Genomic DNA, 22,152 nt, shown 5'->3' on the forward strand with positions numbered 1-22,152 from the left:
AGTTAAGTTACTTAAACTCTCTGAGTCTCTGTCTCCTAATTTATAGAAGTGTCAGAATACCTCTTTGCATTGTTTAAAATTACACGAATCTTAAGAGGAATAAATGAAATTTTATGTAAGTCCTATAGCACAGTAATTGTCCAAGTCCTCCAGTGAGGAGGGCTGAAGACACACAGCTTATTAGACATTAGAAGTTTTAGTCAGCTTCCTTGCTGGGTGACCAAAGACTTGAAAAGAAAAGAGCAATTTTAGAGGAGGAAAAGTTCATTTGGTGCTCACAGTTTCAGAAGTCTCAGTCCACAGACAGCCGACTCTGTTGCTTTGTGCCCTAGGTGAGGCAGAAGGGTTTGGTGGAGGAAAGCAGCACAGGACATGACAATCAGGAAATAGAGAGCTCCCATGACCTGGGTCAAAATATATACCCCAAAGGCACACCCTTAGTGACCCACCTCCTTCAGCCACACCCTACCACCAGCCTATAGTTACCTCCCAGTTAATCCCTATCAGCTGATTAACACACTGATTAAGTTAAGACTGTCATAGCCCAATCATTTCACCTCTGAACTTTTGCCTCACACATGAGCTTTTGGAAGACACCTAATATCTAAACCATCACATTGAGACAGATACAACCGTTGGGAATTGGGAACTGAAGAACCCAATGAGAAAGGAATCCTGGCTGCAGGCCTCATGTTGAGTTATCCACAAAAAAACAGAAGCTACCAAGGACTGATCATCATCGAACATAAGCCTGAAACCTGCCCACCTGCCCAGGGTAATAGTAAGAGAATTTTCTTTCTGACTGGAAAATGAGTTTAAAACACACTTTAAGAAAGAGGAATTCCAAACCTGTGCCACTGGGTATTCAGAATCCAAATTCACTTTATCATCTTGGAATGGAAGCTTCAAGCCAAGGTTTACACTCTGATGAAATCTGAACCATCCTAGGTAGAGATTTATTTAAAATTACCTGGTAGAGCTAGCAACTTCAGAAGCTGAGGGAGGAGGATTGCAAGTTCAAGGCCAGTTTCAGCAATTTGGGGAGGCTCCAAGCAACTTAGTGAGACCGGGTCTCAAAATAAAAAATAAACAGGACTATGGATATAGCACTGTGGTTTAGCATTTAGCACCCCTGGGTTGTTGAATCCCCCATATAGAAACAAAACCAACCAACCAAAAATGCCAGGTAGAGACAGTTCTAATAACATAGAAGAAAAGGGACTCTCACAAAAGCAATATTCACTGAATGTGAGTTTCAAGCCACCTGTTTCAAACTTCTTCAGCAAATAAACGACTATACGGAAGAACCGGCAGTCACAAGCATGGAAGAAATTGCTTTTAAGGGCCTAAAGATAATAGAAAAATCCAAAGGAGACCTTAAATAGGTTTTGAAATTTAGAGACAAAGTAAGGAATAAAACACCCAAATCACAAATAGATGAAAGTATAAATTACAATTACCTGAGTAGAGATTTAAGACACTGGAAGATATAATAGAACACAGAAAAATAGATTAAAAAAAATAAAGAAAGCTGGAGGATAAAAATTCTGACCACTGGGTCTTTGCTGCAGACCCAGACCTCTGAATATTATGCATCTTTATAAATAGAATATTATTTAAAAAATGTACTTCTAGGCATGTGAGGCACTCTTTCAAACACTGTTAGCATCGGAATACTATAAGGGCCTCTGATGATTACTTTCCACAGTAATCAAGTTGTATAAAAGGATTTTATTTGCTCTGTTGGATAGAAACACAATTTCCTATTTTCATGATCAAGAGAACATAGAAAAAGTATATATAACTGAAAAATGTACAAATAATTTCATGCTGCTACTTTCCCTGATCACCCTCTTAGTGTAGACATTAAAGAAGCATTGTGCCCAGAAAGCTGAGCTTCTGGTTTCTGTACAGGACCAGATATCCTCTCACACTTCCCTAATAACCCTATTCTGGGCAACTCTGGAGGCCTCAGGGTCCGATCTAGCCTTAAGTCACTTGTATGGATGAACTCAGTCCATTACGAAGTTTAGGAGTATGCTTGAATACTAAGGGAGTCTTAATCTCTTCAACTTTGAACAAAATGGGATCAGTCCAGATTTTTCCTTGGATTCCAAACTTGAGAAATGAACATTAATCAATTCAGTTTACTGGAGACCTTCAGTGTGATTCAGAAGTCTGAGACCCTGTGGATGATAAGAATTCTTATGAAGATTTCATTGCACACTAAAGCCACAAGGTGACTTTACAGACTGGTTCTTTATAGTCCAATTCACTTTTTTAGAGCAGTGGTCATAAAACAGGTGTAAAGATTTATCTACAGAGTTTATCAAGCTGAGATCCCTCAGTAACTCTGATTGTGTGCATCTGAGGTAGGATTTGAAGAATCTCTATTTTTTAGTCAAGTATCCCCAGCTGAATTTGTTGCACATACTCTTTAGGCCACACATCATAAAATACTGTCACTTAGAGAATTCTAATAAATTGTAGGCCATCCCCAGGACAACATGGGGAGAGCACCAGGGCCATGGGAAAGGGGTGGTATTCCAGAATCACCCTACTGTACTGCACTTTCTGAACCAAGAATTTTCTCTTTTCTAAGAGGTCCCAGCTGCTAAAAAACAGCTCCCTATAGTTAAGGAGGCTTGCTTAGATAACAATTACATCTGTCATTCTTCAATAATCCATCAGCAAGTCTTATTGGTAAGATTCACGTCGATGTTGTTATTGTTGTTTTTAAAGATCATCTCAAAGGGATCTGTAGGAAAATAAACAATGGACACCAACCAACCAAGCGACTTTGTAACGACTTTGTATGTGAGGAACCATGGAAATGATAAAAGATGAGTAAAATGAAGAATGAAAGTCTCCCCATCTAGCTAGATATGGATCCAATAGCAGCAGCCAAATATGGAATCAGAAACTAGATTGACATAAATGTGTCATCTGATAAGAGAGGGATGGAATTCCAGGCAGGTTATTCTGACTGTTGGTGAACTTGTCTATCCTTTTTTGTATCTTGGTGTGGGTGGTGAAGAAAGAAAGAGGAAAATGAACAGCAGGAATGTGTAACTCAAAAAGCTTGTTTATAGGGCTGCTATGAGGTCTCCAGAGCTCCGGGACAAAACAGAAATCTTTGGGATACCTGATGCCAGATGGAAATCCAGTCCATTTACAAGGGAAGGTTGTCAAGAACATCTCATCAGAGGATTCTACAATTAGAACAATCTCACAAAATAGCCCATGTATAATTATGTAGGGGGAAACTGGAGTGTCTTAACTTATAAGGGGAAAGTATGGGAGGATGGACAGGCAAGCCCATGCTTAGGAAGTTGAATGCGTATCAGACGTAGCAGTTCTGCCTTCCACCAATAGTGCACAACTCAGTCCTTAGAATCTGTAACTGTTGTCATTTCTGCTTTGGACTGGACTACTAGTTGCTGATCTCATTTAATAACTCAAATTCCTAGTGTTTATTCCCAGAAAGAGAGTCCCTCTCCAAGCTTTACCTTTAGCTCCCTCCCTCAACCTTTCCTTTTACTTATAGGACCTTCACAGAAATGCTACTTAGCCCTTCTCACATTGTCTCTTTATAGCTTCCATATGACCCTACCTCTGTTTGCCTAGCTTCATGTATTGCCCACTGTAGAAACTCAAGGAAAAAAGAAAGCAAAAGTGGTTCCTTACTCATCTTTTAAAAATTTACTCACTCTTCGATCTTTAGCCAAAAGACAAACAGATATTAAGTTTCAAAAACTCTACTTGTAAGTCCTAGAGAATAAAAATGAATATCATTTTACATTTGTATCTACCCAGGATAAATCTCTATTTCAATGCAACAACATCTCAGGGCTCTATTCATATTAAGATAAAATTAATCTATTTTTTGCAATCCAAACATATCTATTGAGAAATTGGTATGTAGAAGTCATCATGGTAGATGCTGTGGGGGTTTAAAGATGGAGACTCTGTCTTCAGAAGGTTTTTGGTATAGCAAAAAGCTTGCATTCTGGGGTTAGGGTTGTGACTCAGTGGTAGAGCGCTTGCCTAGAACTTGCAAGGCACTGGATTCGATCCTCAGCACCACATGAAAATAAATAAATAAAATAAAGGTATTTTGTTCAACTACAACTAAAAAAAATTTAAAAAGCTTCCATCCTTAAAAATGATGTAATTGTAGTCAAATGAGACTTTAGTATGTGATAACTTCACTCACTAAATCTCATTTTTTGAAAAGTATTTTATGGAGAGCTATTAAAGATATCCTGAGAAACAGTGCAGTGTCATTTTCTTAATCTATAAAATGGGCAAAAAAGAGTATCTATTTTATAAGTACATTATCATCACAGTATGTCAAGTGTTCAACATATGCCAGAATACAGTATATTTATGATACAGATGATGCTTATCTATTTTTCACTAGAACCAATTACAGTCACTTTGTAATGATTAATTACTGCTCAGTGTAAACAATAGAATACGCTAGGGCATGCACCAAACAATGTCACTTTTCTACTGGTATGATTGCACATAGTTTTCACCCAAATCTCCAAAGTTCAAATGAGTAAGATTGCTCAGAAGCCATCAAGTCTAAGGAGATATTATGAAATAACTTAAAAATTGGAAATAAAAGGACAATTCAGAATTGTCACCCCAAATGCCATGAGTATGCCTACTGAAGAACCTAGGGTAGCTGACGTTTTAACACAGAGCTATTCACCGAGAGAAAATGAAATGCAGAATGTTTGAGAAGGTTAATTTTACTTTTCCAGTATTGAGATTATTAATTCAAAGATTCAAAAAATAGGATAAAATCTATTCCTCTTCTGGGGTTAAATATATTAGTGTTAAAATGTATATCTGTTGGGCTGGGGTTGTGGCTCAGTGGTAATGCCCTTGCTCGCATGCATGAGGCACTGGGTTTGATTCTCAACACCACATACAAATAAATAAAATAAAAATTCATCAACAACTGAATACATACATATATTTGTTTTATATGATTACCCAACTGAGGGAATTGTAAGCTATAATGAGAGAGAAGATACAAAGATATATATGTACACAAAAGAACATTGACTGTGAATGTTTTGTTACATAACACTAATTAAGTAGTTCGTATTTTGAGGAAAAGTAAATAATTCCACCTAAGAAGTTGTGACAACTTCAAGACATAATTGTTAATATAGCCCAACAATAGAAACATAAGTACTTGGCCAGTTTGAAGACATTAGTCCAAATAAATTACTTATTTTCCAGATAGCTTTCTTTTCTTTTTGTTTTCATTCTTCCAAATTATTATTTTAGTGATACCTGTTAAGCTTTTTAAAATTTTTGTTATTCATTACAGTAGAATGTATTTTGACATATTATACATGCATGGAGTATAACTTCCTATTCTTGTGGTTGTATATGATGTGGGATTCCCGTTAAACTTTAATTGTGAGAGAGGCATTATGCTCAGCCAATTCTACCAGACTGAAGAACACCACACACATTGATACTTAAATGCGTCACTTCATAATCACTAAATGACAGTTTGCCTAGCACACCAAAAGTCCTTGCTACACACACCAGGTTTCCCCTTCAGCTTCATTGCTATTGGATGCTGACTCCATCCATCTGTAGAGGTGGCCTTTCCCAGTTCAGCATGATTTTGCTCCATTTTACTACTTCATTTTAATCCTCTGTGCCTCCTTGAGCCCAAGTAGCACACCCTACCACATCCCCAGCAAATCGATATTCCTTTCAGATACTGAATACGGGGTGTGCAAATTGGATTCATGCCTACAAGCAAAACATCAGAAGAGGCTCTCTATAGTTACTAGAAAATAAACTTCCCCCTTTCAAATAGTACATGTCACTGCTTGTTGAGCTTCTCTGCAATGCAGAGGTTTTTCCTCTAGAAAACATCTCAAACAGCTGGAACTTTTCCCCACTACTGCCTAAGAATTCCTGTCACTCTGAATCTTGAAGACCAGTCATAGGCTCTAAGGTCCCACCCCTTAAGGAAGCTGCCAAAAGCCTCTTTGCCTCATTTTCTCAAGCTGTAAAATGGGAATATTGAATTTACCTCTTGCTAGTTAATAACTGGAGAATGCAGGGGTCCTAACACTATGGAACAGATTAAATCTTTAAACTTCAGTGAAAACACTTTGTATTATTGAAAGATACACAAAGCATCTACCAGTGAAGGTAACCTACAGTATAGTCTCAGATAGTGCTCAAGGAAATAGAATGGAAACGTGTTACAACACTTGCCACACCACACCCAGCATGGGTCAGGTATTCAAAAAGGTCACACAGAGTGAGCTCATTCTCTAAATCAGAGGTCATCTCCGGGGCGGGGCGGGGAGGGGAGGGGTGCTGGCTGGGGAGGGGGTCTAAACCCTAGAGACCACAGTATCACACCAGATCAACACAGCTCCTGCTGTTCTTCTTTCATCATTTGGCCCAAATCACACAAATCCCTTGTATTTTAGTCACCAGATACATTCCCAGCTGAAGGGTTAGTACGACATTCTGGACACGGAGGAAGGGTCTTCAAGAAACACTATGGAACTTAGAACCTGTCTGGAAAGAAATGTATCTTGGGAGTCAAGATAACAGTAAGAGCGCATGTCCCAATCAGGGGAGTAGCTGGAGGGTCCAGGCCCGGGACAGGCAGGGCCGGGGCGCAAGGACAGGGCCAGTGGCATGGTCTGCTCAACTGAAGCTGATGCTGCGGTGGAGCCGCAAAAGGGCTGAAATCAGTACTCACTCTGCGTGCGGCTCGCGGGCCCAGGAGACCTCAGCTGGGTTTTCGGGATGTTTGCATTCCTGTTGGGCTCTGCCCCCGCGGTTTCACTTCGCAGCCACAGCCCAGCCAGCAGTGTGACGCGGCGGGGCGGGTCCCGGGATGGCAACGCAGGATTGTTCCCTGCCCTCCCCGAGCGGCCACGCCCCGGCGGCAGCTCCTGACCAGTGTTGAGTCTCGGGAGGGAGGTCCCGGCACCCCTGCCCCACTCACTCGTCAGGAGCCTGGCATCCCGGGGGCTGGCCAACTCTAACCGCGTAGTTTGTGATGTAGGCCACATGCCCTGTGTACTGTACAGCGCGGGCTGATGACAGGCCTGCCGTTCCCTGGGTGTCACCCTTGGTAAAACAAAATACGGAGCAATGCTGGGTAAGTGACTCTTCCTATATAGGCTCCTCCCATGTCTCCTTTGAAACTATACAGTAAATAATCACTAAAACCAAGGGTTCCCAAACCCATTTTAAATTGTGTAATGGATTTTTTTTTAAAAGAGCAGTTTAAAAGAATCAGAATCCTACTGAATTATTGTCTGTTATACATTTTTATGATTAAAAAATCAAAAATCAATAAGAATGGCTTTGAAGCCATTGAGTAAGATGTGAACTCACAAGTCTATCCTGTTACACATAAGTGAATGTATAAATAAGTAAATAGGGGGAAAGGAAACATTCTTTCTTATAGAAGAAAGACAACCAATAAATATAGAATGAATGGTGGAGATAAAGAAGAGTTATTAAATTTTAAAGAAATTTGGAATCCCAACTTTGCCCAGAACTACACACAATCATGATAAAGTCTCTAGACCCCGAGTTTGTAGAGACAGTGGGGAGGTGGTGGTGGCCAGTGTTTGAGAAACAAAGAGCTCAGGCCTAGCTAGTGACAGCTGAGCAATGACTCAGTGCTACCTTCAGCCAAAACAGAGTTGGCAGCCAGCAGGATTAAAAAAAAAAAAGTAGAGCATTGTTCCACACAGCCTGCCACCACTCCACCAAGTGGTCAGTGGGTCCCCCTGACTTCCCCTTCAATGCATTCCTCACAGCCATGTTGTTTATTTTTATCATTCTTCTACCTCTGTCAAATAAAGCAGATGAATAAGAGGCCTTCCAGCGCTAAAATTTTATAATTGCCCGAGAAGACCCTGCTATAATTCTTGATAAAAATATAGCTTTAAAGTTTCTTTTTTGTTAATCATTAGCATTATCTTTTCACAAAACTTCAGCTCATCTAGTTTTCATTGATATTTATTTCTCCTGTGACAAAAACAGTACAGAGTGACTTGTCCCTAATAAGGACAAGCCCTGGACCCCACAGGCCTCAGAGTTAGGCAGCTGTATCTTCCTCAGTGAAGGTATTTCTATACACCTAAAGAGTCCACATGAGTAATCACATGGTTATGAAATGAATTTTCCAGATTCTTATGTTGGCAGACAGATGGAAAAGGGCTTCCTTCCTTGGAGTTGAAGGGGAATGTTAACGGTTCCCTGAGGAACTATGTCTTTCATGGTCCCTAACGGTTATCCTTTTTCCTAATGTGGTTTTTCAGATCACCTGCAGCTGAAACACCTGGGGACGCCTATTACATATATAAAACCCTGGGCCTTGATCCACCCTGGTGGATCAGAAATTCTTGGCTCAGGACTTGAGACTACATTTTAACAGATGGTTCAATTGATACTTAGGTAATCTCAGGTACAGGTAGCCTAAACTCCCACATTTAGCAACTCAGCCTCCTTGCTACTTGCGGTGTGGCTGCCAAGTCAGCAGCACCAGCATTACCTGGGAGCTTGTTAGAAAAATAGGATCTCAGCATCACCCAGACTTCCTGAAGGACAGGGCCTTCATTTTAATAAAAACCCCACTTATTCAATATATACATTAACATGAAAATTATTGATTGAATCTTATTTCCCAAACTTTGAGTATTTGTACCTATGCAACATTTAAAATCTTTCATAATTATAATAAGTTTAGATAATTTAAAAAATAGATTTACTCTTTTTATTCTTTAATTTAGCCTCATCATAAGCAAAAATATCAATGAAAGTTTGACGTGCTACTTGCTTTTTATAATGCATTAAAGTATATGAAAAATTATTAAAATAAAATTTTTTCCTAACACATGGAGTCAACTCACAAACTACACATGGTTTAAGGGCACTATGGGGGTGATTATGACACTGAATGACAGTGACTTTCCAGGCCCTAACTCATATATATTATGGATGAGAAAAGAGCCTGAGAAGACACTTGCGTTGCCAAAGTTAACAGAGCTATTTATAGCAGAAGAGGACCCAAATCACAGAACTATTTCCCCAAGCTCTGCTTATTCTTTTGTAGAACTTTTCCTCTCTAGGCTGGGAGAAAAGTTGTTGGTACCTTCTTCTGTTTAAATGCCTAAAATTGCTGAACAAGGTGTCACTGGCGATTTTCTTCTTCAATTAGTTATTTCTCCTATGTTCCTTTCTGCAGTGGAAGTCTGTCATTTGGTAGCTGACCACACATTTGAAAATCTTCACCACATGTTGACAATATGCTTCTTTCCTGAGTAGAATCCAGAAAATTCATAACCTCCTGATTTCCCTGTAGCAGGATGAAGACATGTGACTTAATGTTGGCCAATCAGATGTATGAGCCATAGAAGTCTGAGGTGAGCAAGGTGAAGAGAATTTCCACCAGAAATGTTATGACAAGGCTTTTGTCATCAGGACTGGTACTGGCAGAGCTTCTTGCATCTGGTTCTGAATGTGTTAGGTGCTGAGCTATGGTGGCAACAGAGTTGAGCAGGAGAAACCCAGTGGCATGGCTGGGCCTTGCTTCTGACTGTGAAGAACAGTGATTCCTTCTGTTGGACTTTCCTAGATCTCCCTATGAACTACTCACTATCCCTTGGGAATTTTTTTTTTTTTTGTCTTAAACTCTGATTCTTAAAACTCTAGTTGATTCTAACTGGAACAAACAACTTTAACTAATACATATAAACCATACAGTCTATGGAGACGTTCCTTATGCAATCTTGGTTTCAGAAGAATCTATGTTGATTGTCAAAATAGAAGTTGTCTGAAAAATTTTCCAGCAATGAAATCGTATGACTAATTATTGATCACAATTATTTTCATGTTGACTTTAGTAAAAGCTTAGATAATTTCTGAAGCCTCATTAGCATTCTTTCCTTATTTACCAAAAAGAAAAAAAAAGAAATTTAAGCACTCAACATTTTACCATAATAATTCTGTTGTCTCTACCACTCAAGAACTTTGGATTTCCTAAGTCTAGAACTGCATAGCAAAAGGGGTATTATTATGGACATAATTACTTTTATTTGTAAGCCTTCTCATTTAACAATTTGGCAATAAGCAGAAATAATCCTATAACACACAGCTTGCACATAAGCTTCAAAATAGGTATTTTTAAAGACAGATGTTAAAGTTTTCTCAATAATTATAAAATTAGCACGTATTTTATTTTTCAGGTTAAATATGTCCAGAATGAATAAAAACATTACTAATGCTAATTGTCAATTGTATCTACCATTTGCTCATGACTTTTCTGAATGTTTTAGGAGAATGCTACTTTGCCTGGGTATGTGTTATGGCAATTGTATAATCAAAAGACTTCAAGTTATCACGCATGCCAATATCTCCAGTTTTTTTTAGTGAGGGCTAGGAATGACAATTTTTAAAGAGATATTGATAGTCTTTCCAATCTGACATCAAAAGAAAAAACAGGCAAGCATCTGTAGTTTTTCTTCTACAACTCTGAGTGTTAAGAACATGAGAAAAGTGGGTGGGAAGAATTACAAACCCTAAGAAACCTACCATTCAGGAAACTGGTGAAGGAGGAAAGTGAGTTAGAAAAACAGTGAGAAAGAGCAACACTGAGCGACAAGAACAGGGGTGGGAAAGAAGTCAAGGAAAGAACTTCAAGTTCGCTTTTAAATACTAAAACAACAAACATGTGGCCAGCTATGCTGCCTTCCTCACCTTCTTAAGACAGAACAAGTCTGAAGGGGTGAGCCATATTTTTACAATCATCTTACCCCCAAAAGATTGGAAGAGAACTTCCTGGTAGAAAGAAAGTGGTAGAAAAGGATCTGATTCTTATGCCTTTAACTCCTAAGACTTTTCAAGGAAAAACTAAGTTTGTTTTCCCACGACATACCAACCCTCCCAAAGTTTAGGTAATAGCAATCCTGGAAACCATTTACAAATGATTTCACCAAATATCATTTCGTGTGGGTTTCGCTAATGAGCTTTTTCATTTTTAGAGGTGTAATTGAGTGATAAGGTAAATATTAATCCTAACACCATAAAAGATCAGACATGTTTAGAAAATCTTTTCTAGTTGGAGACCTCCAAACAACAGAAAATGAGGATAAGAAGAATCACATCAGAGACATATTTTCCCAGCACCTATCAAATGTCAGGCCCAGGGCACAGTGTTTTATATATTTTATTTCATTTCAGTTTCACAACAACTGTGACAAGAGAAGTTTTTATGCCATTCTGATGAGGAAACTAGGGCTCGGTGACACTTAATAAATAAATGGTAAAGAGGAAATTCAAACTCAAGTTTGTTTGGATGAATGGACAATCTCTCACTCAATGATCATTAATGCTCTAGAGTCACCAATAGCAGTAACAGAATGGCAAAAGACAGCAGACCTGAGTAGGGATTTATATTGGTCCCAAACATTAATTTACCCCCCTGTATTTAAAGTTCATTATCTTTCAATGATTTTTATTCTTTTTCTTGCTGGTAGGGAGAATTGAAAAGGTCTATAAAACATACTCGATACCTCAAATTAGGGTGGTGTTACTATGCTCAGCCCAGGTTTACGCAGCCTCTTCTCACTTCTGGGAGATACTAAAATATTAACTCTTTATCAAACAAATGACATTAGTGAAAAAGCTCACAGACTTCCAGTTTTACAGGAAAAAATGCTATTTGAAATAGTTGTATAGATAATCCTGAAATATATTAAGGTTTTTAGATAAACTTGGATACCCTGGAAGACCGAACACAATCATTTCATTAAAAATGACTAGATAAAATTATAGTTCTTTATCTTGAAAAGTATGTATCAATGATTTTTTAAAAATAAGCTGCAAAGCTTTGAAGTTTTATATACAAATAAAAAGCTCAGCCAGAGATTATGGGGTCTAGCTATGCTAAGGACCTTGTATGAATAGGAAACCCAGGCTTGAAATCTAATTTTATTTGTTTTGTGACCCTGTTGAGTTTATTTAGCCTCTTTCAGCCCTGGTTTCCTTAGGTATAAGGGAATGACAATACTAAGGTGGTGAAGGGATTACATAAGAATTACATAGAGCTTTAGCAGAGATCCTAGTGTGGTTCATGCTCATGATGGGGATTTTATTTTCTGAAGAAGGAAAAGGCCAATTATGTGTACTTGCACTATACACAAAAGTATCAGTAGATATTTATGATGATATCTATTAAATGCTTATTATTATATGCCAGGAGCAATTATAGCCAATGGTTTCACTAAATTTTAAACCTCTAATCATTATGAAGAAATTACATAGACGGACACTGTGGTACATGCCTGCAGTCCCAACTACTGGGGAGTCTAAACCAGGATAGCTTGAACCCACAAGTTCTCAATCATCCTGTGCCACACAGCAAGAGTCCTATCCCTTCCCACACCCTCAGCAGAGAAATTACATTCTTGTCTCCAACAGAGAAATGAAACTTTGTTTGAAAATGTCAGTAATAAATGGGCACTGTTTGCCTCTTTTACAGGCCCCACCCACTGGGGATACCCCTGTAGAGTAGGATAGAATAGGGGTCTTCCCATGTTCAGGAATTGACTGACCTTTGTGGCCAGGGTTTTCCCACCAGCATGGCTTCTAGAGGGCTGACTGCTCCCAAGGTTTGCTGCTTTTTCCTTGAAAAAGAGAAAATATTAGTTTCAATGGGGGAAAACACCTTAACAATGTAGTCAAGTGCTAACTTTCCTATTAATAAAAATACCTTCTCAAACAAAACCAGACACACTCAAGGTAAACAAGATTTTAATTTTTCATAACTTTGCCTTAAGAGTATATAAATAATGAAAAGGAAGAGTAAGTTGCATATATCCCAGTTGTTCAATATTCAAAGATTCTGAAGAACTGCAAAAACTGTCTCATGGGCAGTTGTCATTTCCTTCCAGAAACATCACTCACTGTGCAGCAGTTGCCCCTCTTGCAATTCTGTGTGCAATAGTAAGCCTCTATGGGGGATGATTTAGCAATATCTTAAAATATGATTCTACTTGTAAAAATCTACCTTAAGGAAGTGACTAAGAGCAAATGACTTTTATTAAAAGATATTCATCACAATACTGTAACATGAAAAAGGCAAAAATAATATAAGCAATAATAATGAATATCTGAGAATTTATGATGTGCTAGGTCAAATAACAGAATTATAAATTAGAATAATAGAATTATAGATAACAATGCTTTAATAATAAACAATGCCTAGATAATAATGCTTTAATAATATTCATTATAATTCTATTTTTACTAGATATAATTATTATTATATTTATTATTAGAGCTTCTGAAAGCTATGTTTTAAGTACTATCAGCAATACCTATTAAAATCTTTACATTAACTGACATAAAATTATTACTATTGTTACTATCATTTTATAAGTGAGAAGAATGAGGATTGGAATGGATAAGTAACTTGACCATGGCCACAACAAATAAAAGGATGTCTGCTTCAGACCCTTTCCCTTACCTACGTTATACTATCCCAGTAGGGGGTTAGGCCATGACATAGCTACAGGATGAAATATCTGTGGTTATTAAAAATCATTTCTTAAAATAAATCACATTAAATGAAAGTACATTATTCTTATTTTATATAAATAAAGTCATTATAAAATATTACGTATAATATCATTTTGAAGTTCATATGGGCTCATTTTCTAATGGTAGGGTTGAAAAAGATTTTAAAAAGATTCCTTCTTGGACATTTTTGGTATTTTCTTATATGAATATTTTTACTGAGAAAAGGAAAACAAGTGAACAAAAAAGAAAACATAAAATACAGCTGCTTTCTCAACAAGGCCCTCATATCCTGTATCTCCTAGTTTTGAATATCTATATCCCAAAGAAGCAAACATAAAAATTCTAAAGCTTTATAATATAAAACTGTGAGATTATACTCCAAGATCTATAATATGTGAATAATGCATGATAAGTATCAAATACACAAGAGATGGCAAAGCATTAATTAGCTGATGTATAAAATTGGCCTTTAACTGTGCAGCAAAAAATTTTTATATATATAACTAAAAATAATTTGGTTTAATTCTTTGATATTTGATGAAAGGCTTAGTCAAATTTTTGTTGCTTTTTTAAAAATTATCAGGTATGGAAGTTTGGTTTGAAGTCTTATTCTCCTAAAGGGAAAATACTACTTTTGCAAGTGTAAAAATCAAAACTTATCTTTCTGTGCTCCCTGTATAATCTCTCTGCATCCACTGGTTGACTATTCTCCAAGTGTTCAGGAAGATCACCAGGGTTAGACATGTTTTTATAAAATGGAATCTAGAGGCCTCAGAGAAACCTGCAGGAATTGAACACCCTTGGGCATTATTTTTAGAATAAATAAATGGTTTCTCTCAAGCACACATGTACTGCCATCAACCAAGGGGAAAGAAAACCATAGATAAATACGATAGAGCTGCTAAAAAGCTAGTAACATGGGTGTGATCCGAGAAGTGGTGAAAGGAGGACATAGCCTGAATTTCATCCATTTTGCAAGGATTTTGAACTTACTAAGTATACTAAAAAACCTCTTGGCAACTACAATGTACAAATGGATTCAGTGTATAGTCTATAGACAAGCAATGTAGTTCAGCTGGAACAAGAGTAGAATTTATAAATATGATCTTTCATTAATTTTTTCCTAACATTTACTAAGCCCTTTGTAAATATCATTTAAAATGTAATGTAAAAGCCAGGCACAGTGGTGCACACCTGTAATCCCAGTGGCTTGGGAGGCTGAGGCAGGAGGATCCTGAGTTTGAAGACAGCCTCAGCAACAGTGAAGTACTAAGCAACTCAGTGAGATCCTGTCTCTAAATAAAATACAAAATAGGGCTGGCGATGTGGTTCAGTGGTTGAGTGCCCCTGAGTTCAATCCCTGGTACCAAAACAAAACATAAACCTTAATATAAAAGCTTAGATATGTGTGTGTGTGTGTGTGTGTGTGAGAGAGAGAGAGAGAGAGAGAGAGAGAGAGAGAGAGAGAGAGAGAGAGGGAATGTGTATTTATACATATACACACAGTCTAACCTTATTTTCAGGTTAGGAACCAAACTTTAGTTACAGATTGTTTCAGCTGATGTATAAGATCTGGTTTCCTTTCTTGAATTGTGTGTGATTTCATGTATTCATTCATTTGTTTATTCACTATGAGCCAGGCCCTATTCTAGGCAGTAGAAATAAAATAGCCAATTAAACAGAAAAAGCTCTTCTCTCACAGCACTTATATTCCAGTAGGAGGTCCCAGTCTCTAAATAGATGAACAAAATACAAGATGTTATCAGAGCACAATGACTGCTGAACAGACTATAAAACAGTGGAATGAGACAGTGACTGGCTGAGTGTTGCTTCAGACAGGATGCATGAAATGGCATTTGCTTGAGTCCTGACTGTCATGAAGAAATCAATCCCATAAAGCTGAGCCAGGAGAGAAGAGGTATCTATCTAGTTGGACAGAGGAGCATGTCCAAAGGCCCTGAGCTAAGAATGGGATTGATAATTTAGAGGAACAGGAAAAAGCCAGTGCAGAATGGAATTAATCTACCCACAGTAAGTACAAACTCTCAAAACAAGTTCATCCCACATTCGTCCTAACCATAGGTATGTTCTATTCCCTATAATAAAAGGTTAAGATGTTAAGTGAGAATACTAATCCTATGATACATTTAAATTTTGGATTATTTTACTTAGTTTCCATAGACTAAAAGCATTTCAGCAGATTTTTCCTTGCTAACCAATCACATTCTTTCTAATATTTATGTGCATCTCTTTGTTGAGTTTTGCAGAAAGTAGGTTGCTAGGAACATCCTGCCTCTTGTCTCTTATTTCCGTTCTCAGGCCTGGCTGAGTCATTTCCTCCTTGCGGTTCAGCATGTCACAGGTACTAAGGATTGACAGGAACAGCAGTGTCTTCTTCCATGCCCTATTTTCCTCTATTGGATCCAAACTCTAAGGCACCAAGTCTGGTCCATTTGCAGGAATCCTCCTGCTCAATAGCAGACTACTGATATACACAGGTCCTATTTCCATGAACTAGGAATCCACACTACTGGAAGCAGCTGCCTCATCTCCAAATCAGTCTATCAACTAAGAGGTCAGCAAAACAGACACTTTCTGCTGTGCCAAGAAGCTCACTAGAGAATGTACACATAGATGATTTGGATCTTGGGTTGCAGGAAGGCATGAAAAGAATTAATTGTATAACTTTTTGTATGTCTATTTTAGTTATCATAAAAGTTTTTTACTGACTAACTCAGAACTAAAGTCTTAAAATCTGTTTTCAAAATAACAATGAAGATTCAAGAACCAAGGGCTGGGGATGTGGCTCAAGCGGTAGCACACTTGCCTGGCATGCGCGGGGCGCTGGGTTCGATCCTCAGCACCACATAAAAATAAAAGATGTTGTGTCCACCAAAAACTAAAAAAAAAAAAAAAAAAAAAAAAATTAAAAAAAATTCTCTCTCTCTCTAAAAAAAAAGAAAAGAAAAGAAAAAAAAAAAAAGATTCAAGAACCAGGCAGAGTTGCTATGTCATTGCTACATGAAATCTCAGCAAAGGTCCATAAATGAAGCCTCCTATTATCCTGAGAACTATGCACGGAAAGGTACCACGCTCTCTAGGATAATGACCCTACACTTTTCATGTATATCTTAAGAATCCTGGCCAAACAAATGCCAGTTATGAGATTATGGTGAAGTTTAGAAACATTTCTAAACACCAATTTCCTTATCTGAATAATAAGGATGACTCTACTTTTATCTCAAGGGTGATTTTGAGCATTAAATGAGATGTGTCCTGAGGTCTGTGCCCACAGGTTAGAAATCCCTGCTTTAAAGAGAGAGCTCCAAGCCAGTGTGGTGGCACACACCTGTAATCCCAGTGGCTCGGGAGGCTGAGGCAGGAGGATCATGAGTTCAAAGCCAGCCTCAGCAACAGCAAGGTACTAAGCAACTCAGTGAGATCCTGTTTTCTAAATAAAATACAAAATACATCTGGGGATGTGGTTCAGTGGCCAAGTGCCCCTGAGTTCAATTCCCAGTAAAGAGAGAGAGAGAGAGAGAGAGAGAGAGAGAGAGAGAGAGAGATCCAGAGTTCTGAAATAGGTAGCAATAGAACAGACTGACCTCCCAGAGCAACCCCAGTGGCCTAGTTTTAACTCATGAGAGGATTTAGAGGGTGTTGAAAACCTTCTTTTAGCATGTATTACTTATATTACCAGAAGAAATAACTTTTTTTTGTTTGTTTTTTACTGGATGGAAAAAAATGTGATTTCCCCAGCTTAGGACTAGCCCATTATTCTAATAGTGGGACATAGGTAAGTTACTTGGAAATAGTTTGATTACTTTTGAAATTTGCTTTTAAACTGGGTTAGGTTGTGCCAGAGCAGCCTTTAGAATAGTGATTTTGTGGTATACTAATAAATAAATATTAATCTTGTGCCCTTGGTTCCTGGCACAGAGCTCCTAAAAAACCTTGTAACTTCCTGGACCATAAAGAGACAAGGAGGATCTTTGGTTCTAGTATTTGGTATTTGGTCATGGTTTCTGGAGGTCCTAAATCCTGTGGAATTTCCTGGTTGATACAGTGTCTTTTGTTCTAGTGAGGGGACTCTTGGTGGGCTTCTGGATGGGGGCTGGTCACCAGAAGCCATTAGAGGCATGGACTTTTATTCCCCTCACCATTCTCTGGAGGAGGGAGAGGGATTGGAAATAAAGTTAATAACTGATTATGCTTATAAGATGAAGCCTCTGAAAAATCCCCAAAATTCACAAGGATTTCTAACCTGTGGGCACAGACCTCAGGACACATCTCAGGTTAGAGCACACATCTGTGTGCCAGAAGCATTGTATATTTCAACTCCACAAGGACAGAAGCCTCTGGGCCCAGGACCTGTCAACACCTTGTCCTATGTACCTCTTCTTCTGTGTCTCTTATTGTGACCTTCATTATTTAAAAAATGGTTTAATGTGTTTCCTAGAAGTCCCTGAGCACTCTTAGCAAATTATCAAACCTAAGGAAGGGGTCATGAGACAACCTGGGATTTGTGATTGGCATCTGAAGTCGACACAGCCTTGTGGGATGCAGCCCTTTTTAACCTGTGCAATCTACGCCACCTCTGGTCAGTGTCAGAACTGAGGTGAACAGGGGACACTCATTGGTGTTTGCTGAGAAATGAATTGCTTAGTGGGAGGGGCTCCACACATTTTGACAACCTGAAGTGTTCTGCTTTGGATGTGAGAATAAAGTAGAAAAAGTTTGTGTTTTCTTACTACACAAGTAGGACTAACCTTTTTTCAACACGAACTAACACTCTCTGGAGTACTTTAACTATTCTGACTAGTGGAACTGTGCTATTCCTGGCCCTGTGGATTACATAAAATCATAAATGTGATGCAACTAGCCTATGGACAAAAATACAAAAATACCATGTGTGCTAAATAAATGCTAGCAAAGAACAGCCCAGGACCAGTTAGAGAGTTAATGCTGGAAGGCCTCTGTGTTAGCTTTGCATAACTGTGACCCAAATACCTTACAAGAACAACTTAAAGGAGAAACAGTTTATTTTGGTTCATGGTTCCAGAGATTCGGTTCATGCTTGGCTGAGTCCATTATTCTGAGCCCAAGGTAAGGCATGGTGGAAGGACATGGTGGAGAAGCACAGCTCCATTCATGGCATCCAGGAAGCAGAAAAAGTGAAATGGGAAAGGGCAGCAGGCAAGAACAATCCTTCCAGGGCACACCCCCAATAACCCACCTCCTCCAGACACTCTCCACATGCCTACAGTTATCATTCAGTCAGTCTGTTCACACTAGGATAGACTGGTAAGTTACATTTCTCACATTTCACCTCTGAGTATTCCTGCATTAGACAGGAGCTCTGGGGAGATGCCTTATAGCCAAACCATAATAGCCTCTTTAATGCATGTGGCCAGCCAAAGCCTGAATTGTAGGTTCTAGTATTCATGTACCAGATATCAAAGATGAAGGCTCCTCTGGTCCATGTTCTGGTGGGCCCCACAGGTGTGTGTTGAGGGGAGGCTCCAAGGTCAACAAAACCTACAGGAATAAGCCTGACCTCAGCGTGCATCCAGAGAGTTTCAAGAGCTTTTCAAGGTGCTACAGGGTAGCAGTGGGTCAGGATATTGCACAGGTGATTTCAAACAGTTTCATTGCACATTTAAATATCAGCAGAATACCTGAAGAATAGCTAAACTCATTGACACATGAACAAAGAAGCAAGGCAATGTTCAGGCTTATGAATGAGAAAAATTTAACAACTGAACTTCAAAACTCTGTTTAGGCACCTTCATAGTAAATGAATGAACTTAAGTATGTAAATTGAGCTACATCCTGCTTTCAGCAACAGAGGTGTTTTTCCTTCCTACATTAATAAAGTTTCTTAATGGAATTTAGATTTGGAAGTGAGAAGTATTTCTATTTTAAATAACTAAAAGAAAAAAAAAAAGTATATAGTGATTTGCAGACCTTGGACAAGAAGCCTTCACGGTACAGTGTTCCTTGAGGAAGAAGCAAACCTAATAAGTGAACCCTGTAAGTGCCTGGAGTCCAGGTGGCAGGAAGGACTTGGGCAGCTGCAGCCTCCTGGGGGTTGAGGAGGTGGAGCTGGCAATTGTACAGGCTGAGGAGGCTCCGGTTACCAGGGAGAGCACCAGAGTGCAGAGAGCTTCAGGAGAGTCTGGAGAACTGCTGAACATGCTTCTGAAGAAACCCTGGATTTGGGGAAACAACACCCAAGGAGTAGCGGAGTAGGGAGCAAACCCCATGGCTTCCTAGGGCCCGGGAGAGCAGGTGTCCTCACCGGCCAGAACCACTGGGTGGAGTCTTCAGAAGGGTGTCATGTCAGTACTGAATAAAAATCAGTCTTCCTTTACAGGGTGATGTGGCTTAGCCAATCAAAGCATAAAATCAAATCCCCAAAGGATCGTAATGTTTTTAAGTAATTTAACTGTGACCCAGAGAAAAGGTCAAGAAAACTTCAACAACATCAAATAAACACCTAACAATAGAAAATTCCCATCTTTCTGACAGATAATAAAAAATTATAAGACATGAATAAAAGCAGAAAAATACAGCTTTATGTTCTTCATGTTCTATATATATGAAAATAAAATATTCAAAAAGTCTTGCTTCTTTGGTCCTGAAGTAGTGTCTTGACTGTAGTTCTGGCTACACATACATGATGAAGGTGCTCCTCTACTCCTTGGGTGTTCTTTCCCCAAATTCAGATGTGCTATGCACATCTATTGTGCGTTATGTGCATATTGTCAGTTTCCTAATCTGGTTATTGTGCTATATAGACACATAAGAGCAATCCATGATGGACTGGGTGAAGAGTACAAATGACCTCTCCATGCTATATTTGCAATTTCCTGTGGATTCATAATTATTTAACAATAAAGCTTTTTTTAAATGTGTTAGGGAGAGATATGGAAGATAAAATTTTTAAAAAGATCTGAGCCAAACTTCAAGAAATAAAAAATAAATAAAATATATAAATAAAAAATAATGTCTGAGATTAAAAATACACTGAGTGGAACTAAGAACTTATTAGATATTGCAGAAGAAAAGAATTTGGAGACAGAGCAAAGGAAATTACCCAAAATGATACACAGAGAGAAAAGGAAGTAAAGGAAACTAAACAATGCATCAGTGATCTGACGGACAACTTCAAGTTGCTGGTTCATGTGTAATTGCAGCCTCTAGGAAGAGGTGAGAGATGAGAAGAAAAAACATATTTGAAGAAAAAGTGGTATTTAGTTTCCAAATTGTTCAAAAACTACCAATCTAAGAGGCTGAACAAATCCCTAGTGAGAGTTGAGTATGAGGTAAAGTGCAATCTGTGTTTCAGATTTCCATTCCCCAAAGACATTCAGTGATCAGCCATCCACCTGTGGGGATAAATATCTTTTCCTGTCCTAGCTAAGAAACTGTCTTTCCCTGCCATGATCATGATTTGGAACTTGGTCTGAGTCCCTGCTTCCTACCACCCAGTGATTCTCTTCTCCACTCTCAAGTGCACTGAAAATGAGCGAATGAGCATGTGAGGGAAAAGGCACACTCCCGAATGGCTGGTAGGACCGCAAACTGGTACAGCACTATGGAAAGCAATATGCAGATTCCTCAGAAAACTTGGAATGGAACCATCATTTGACCCAGTTACCCCAATTCTTGGTATAGACCCAAAGGAGTAAAAATCATATATATATAATTCCATTCTTCTTTATGTTTGAGTAGCATTCCACTTTATATATATATATATATATATATATATATATATATATATATATATATATATATAAAATGGAATATATATATATATATATGTATATAAATAAAATGGAATACTACTCAAACATAAAGAAGAATGGAATTATGGAATTTTCTGGTAAATGGATGGAACTGGAGAATATCATGCTAAGTGAAATAAGCCAATTTCAAAAACCTAAAGGTTGAATGTTCTCTCTGATAAGTAGATTCTAACACACAATAAGGAGGGCATGGAGGGAGAAAGAGAAGTTCATTGGATAAGACAAAGGAGAATGAAGGGGAGGGGAAATTGGAATAGGAAAGACAGTAGAATGAATTGGATAACAATTTTTCTATGTTTACATATGAATACATGACCAGTGAAACTTCACATCATGTACAACTACAAGAATAGGGTCCTAATTAGTGTAAGTTATTTTCCACGTATGTATAACATGTCAAAACATATTCTACTGTCATGTATATCTAAAAAGAACAAATTTTAAAAAATGAGTGCATGAGGGAGCTAATCCACCTTTCCACCAAAACAGTAGCAAATATCCTCTGGAAGTTCTTGAGAAGGGAGCAGGCTGCTGACTCTCCAGCTCACAGTGATGTGTGAGCAACAGATTGAAAGTTATATGTGACTCAATTCTTGATTACACAAGTACACAAAAATGTAAACATCTATTTGAGTGTTGAAAACTTCAAAGGTTAAACTTGGCAGTTGGCATGCTCAAAAATCATTCAAATTTTTTTGGAACCCTGTTTGTTGAATAGTCTACAGAAACTGCAACACATTAT

At 38.2% G+C, this 22,152-nt stretch overlaps 1 protein-coding gene across 10 annotated transcripts in view; it reads right to left on the minus strand.

The window, feature by feature from the left end:
- The window catches only part of Cast (calpastatin), a 119,523-nt gene that overhangs the window by 56,735 nt on the left and 40,636 nt on the right, over nt 1-22,152 (minus strand). For 8 of the 10 annotated variants that reach the window (XM_071612390.1, XM_071612391.1, XM_071612387.1 and 5 more), the window contains exon 3: nt 12,633-12,704. In XM_071612390.1, the coding sequence (XP_071468491.1) occupies nt 12,633-12,704 (72 nt within the window). Of the gene's footprint in view, nt 1-6,760; nt 6,877-12,632; nt 12,705-22,152 lie in introns of those variants that run through there. The other 2 variants (XM_071612393.1, XM_027927535.2) reach the window with 2 other exon arrangements.

This window comes from Marmota flaviventris, chromosome 5, assembly GCF_047511675.1.
Source record: "Marmota flaviventris isolate mMarFla1 chromosome 5, mMarFla1.hap1, whole genome shotgun sequence".
In the NCBI taxonomy this organism is placed as follows: domain Eukaryota; kingdom Metazoa; phylum Chordata; class Mammalia; order Rodentia; family Sciuridae; genus Marmota; species Marmota flaviventris.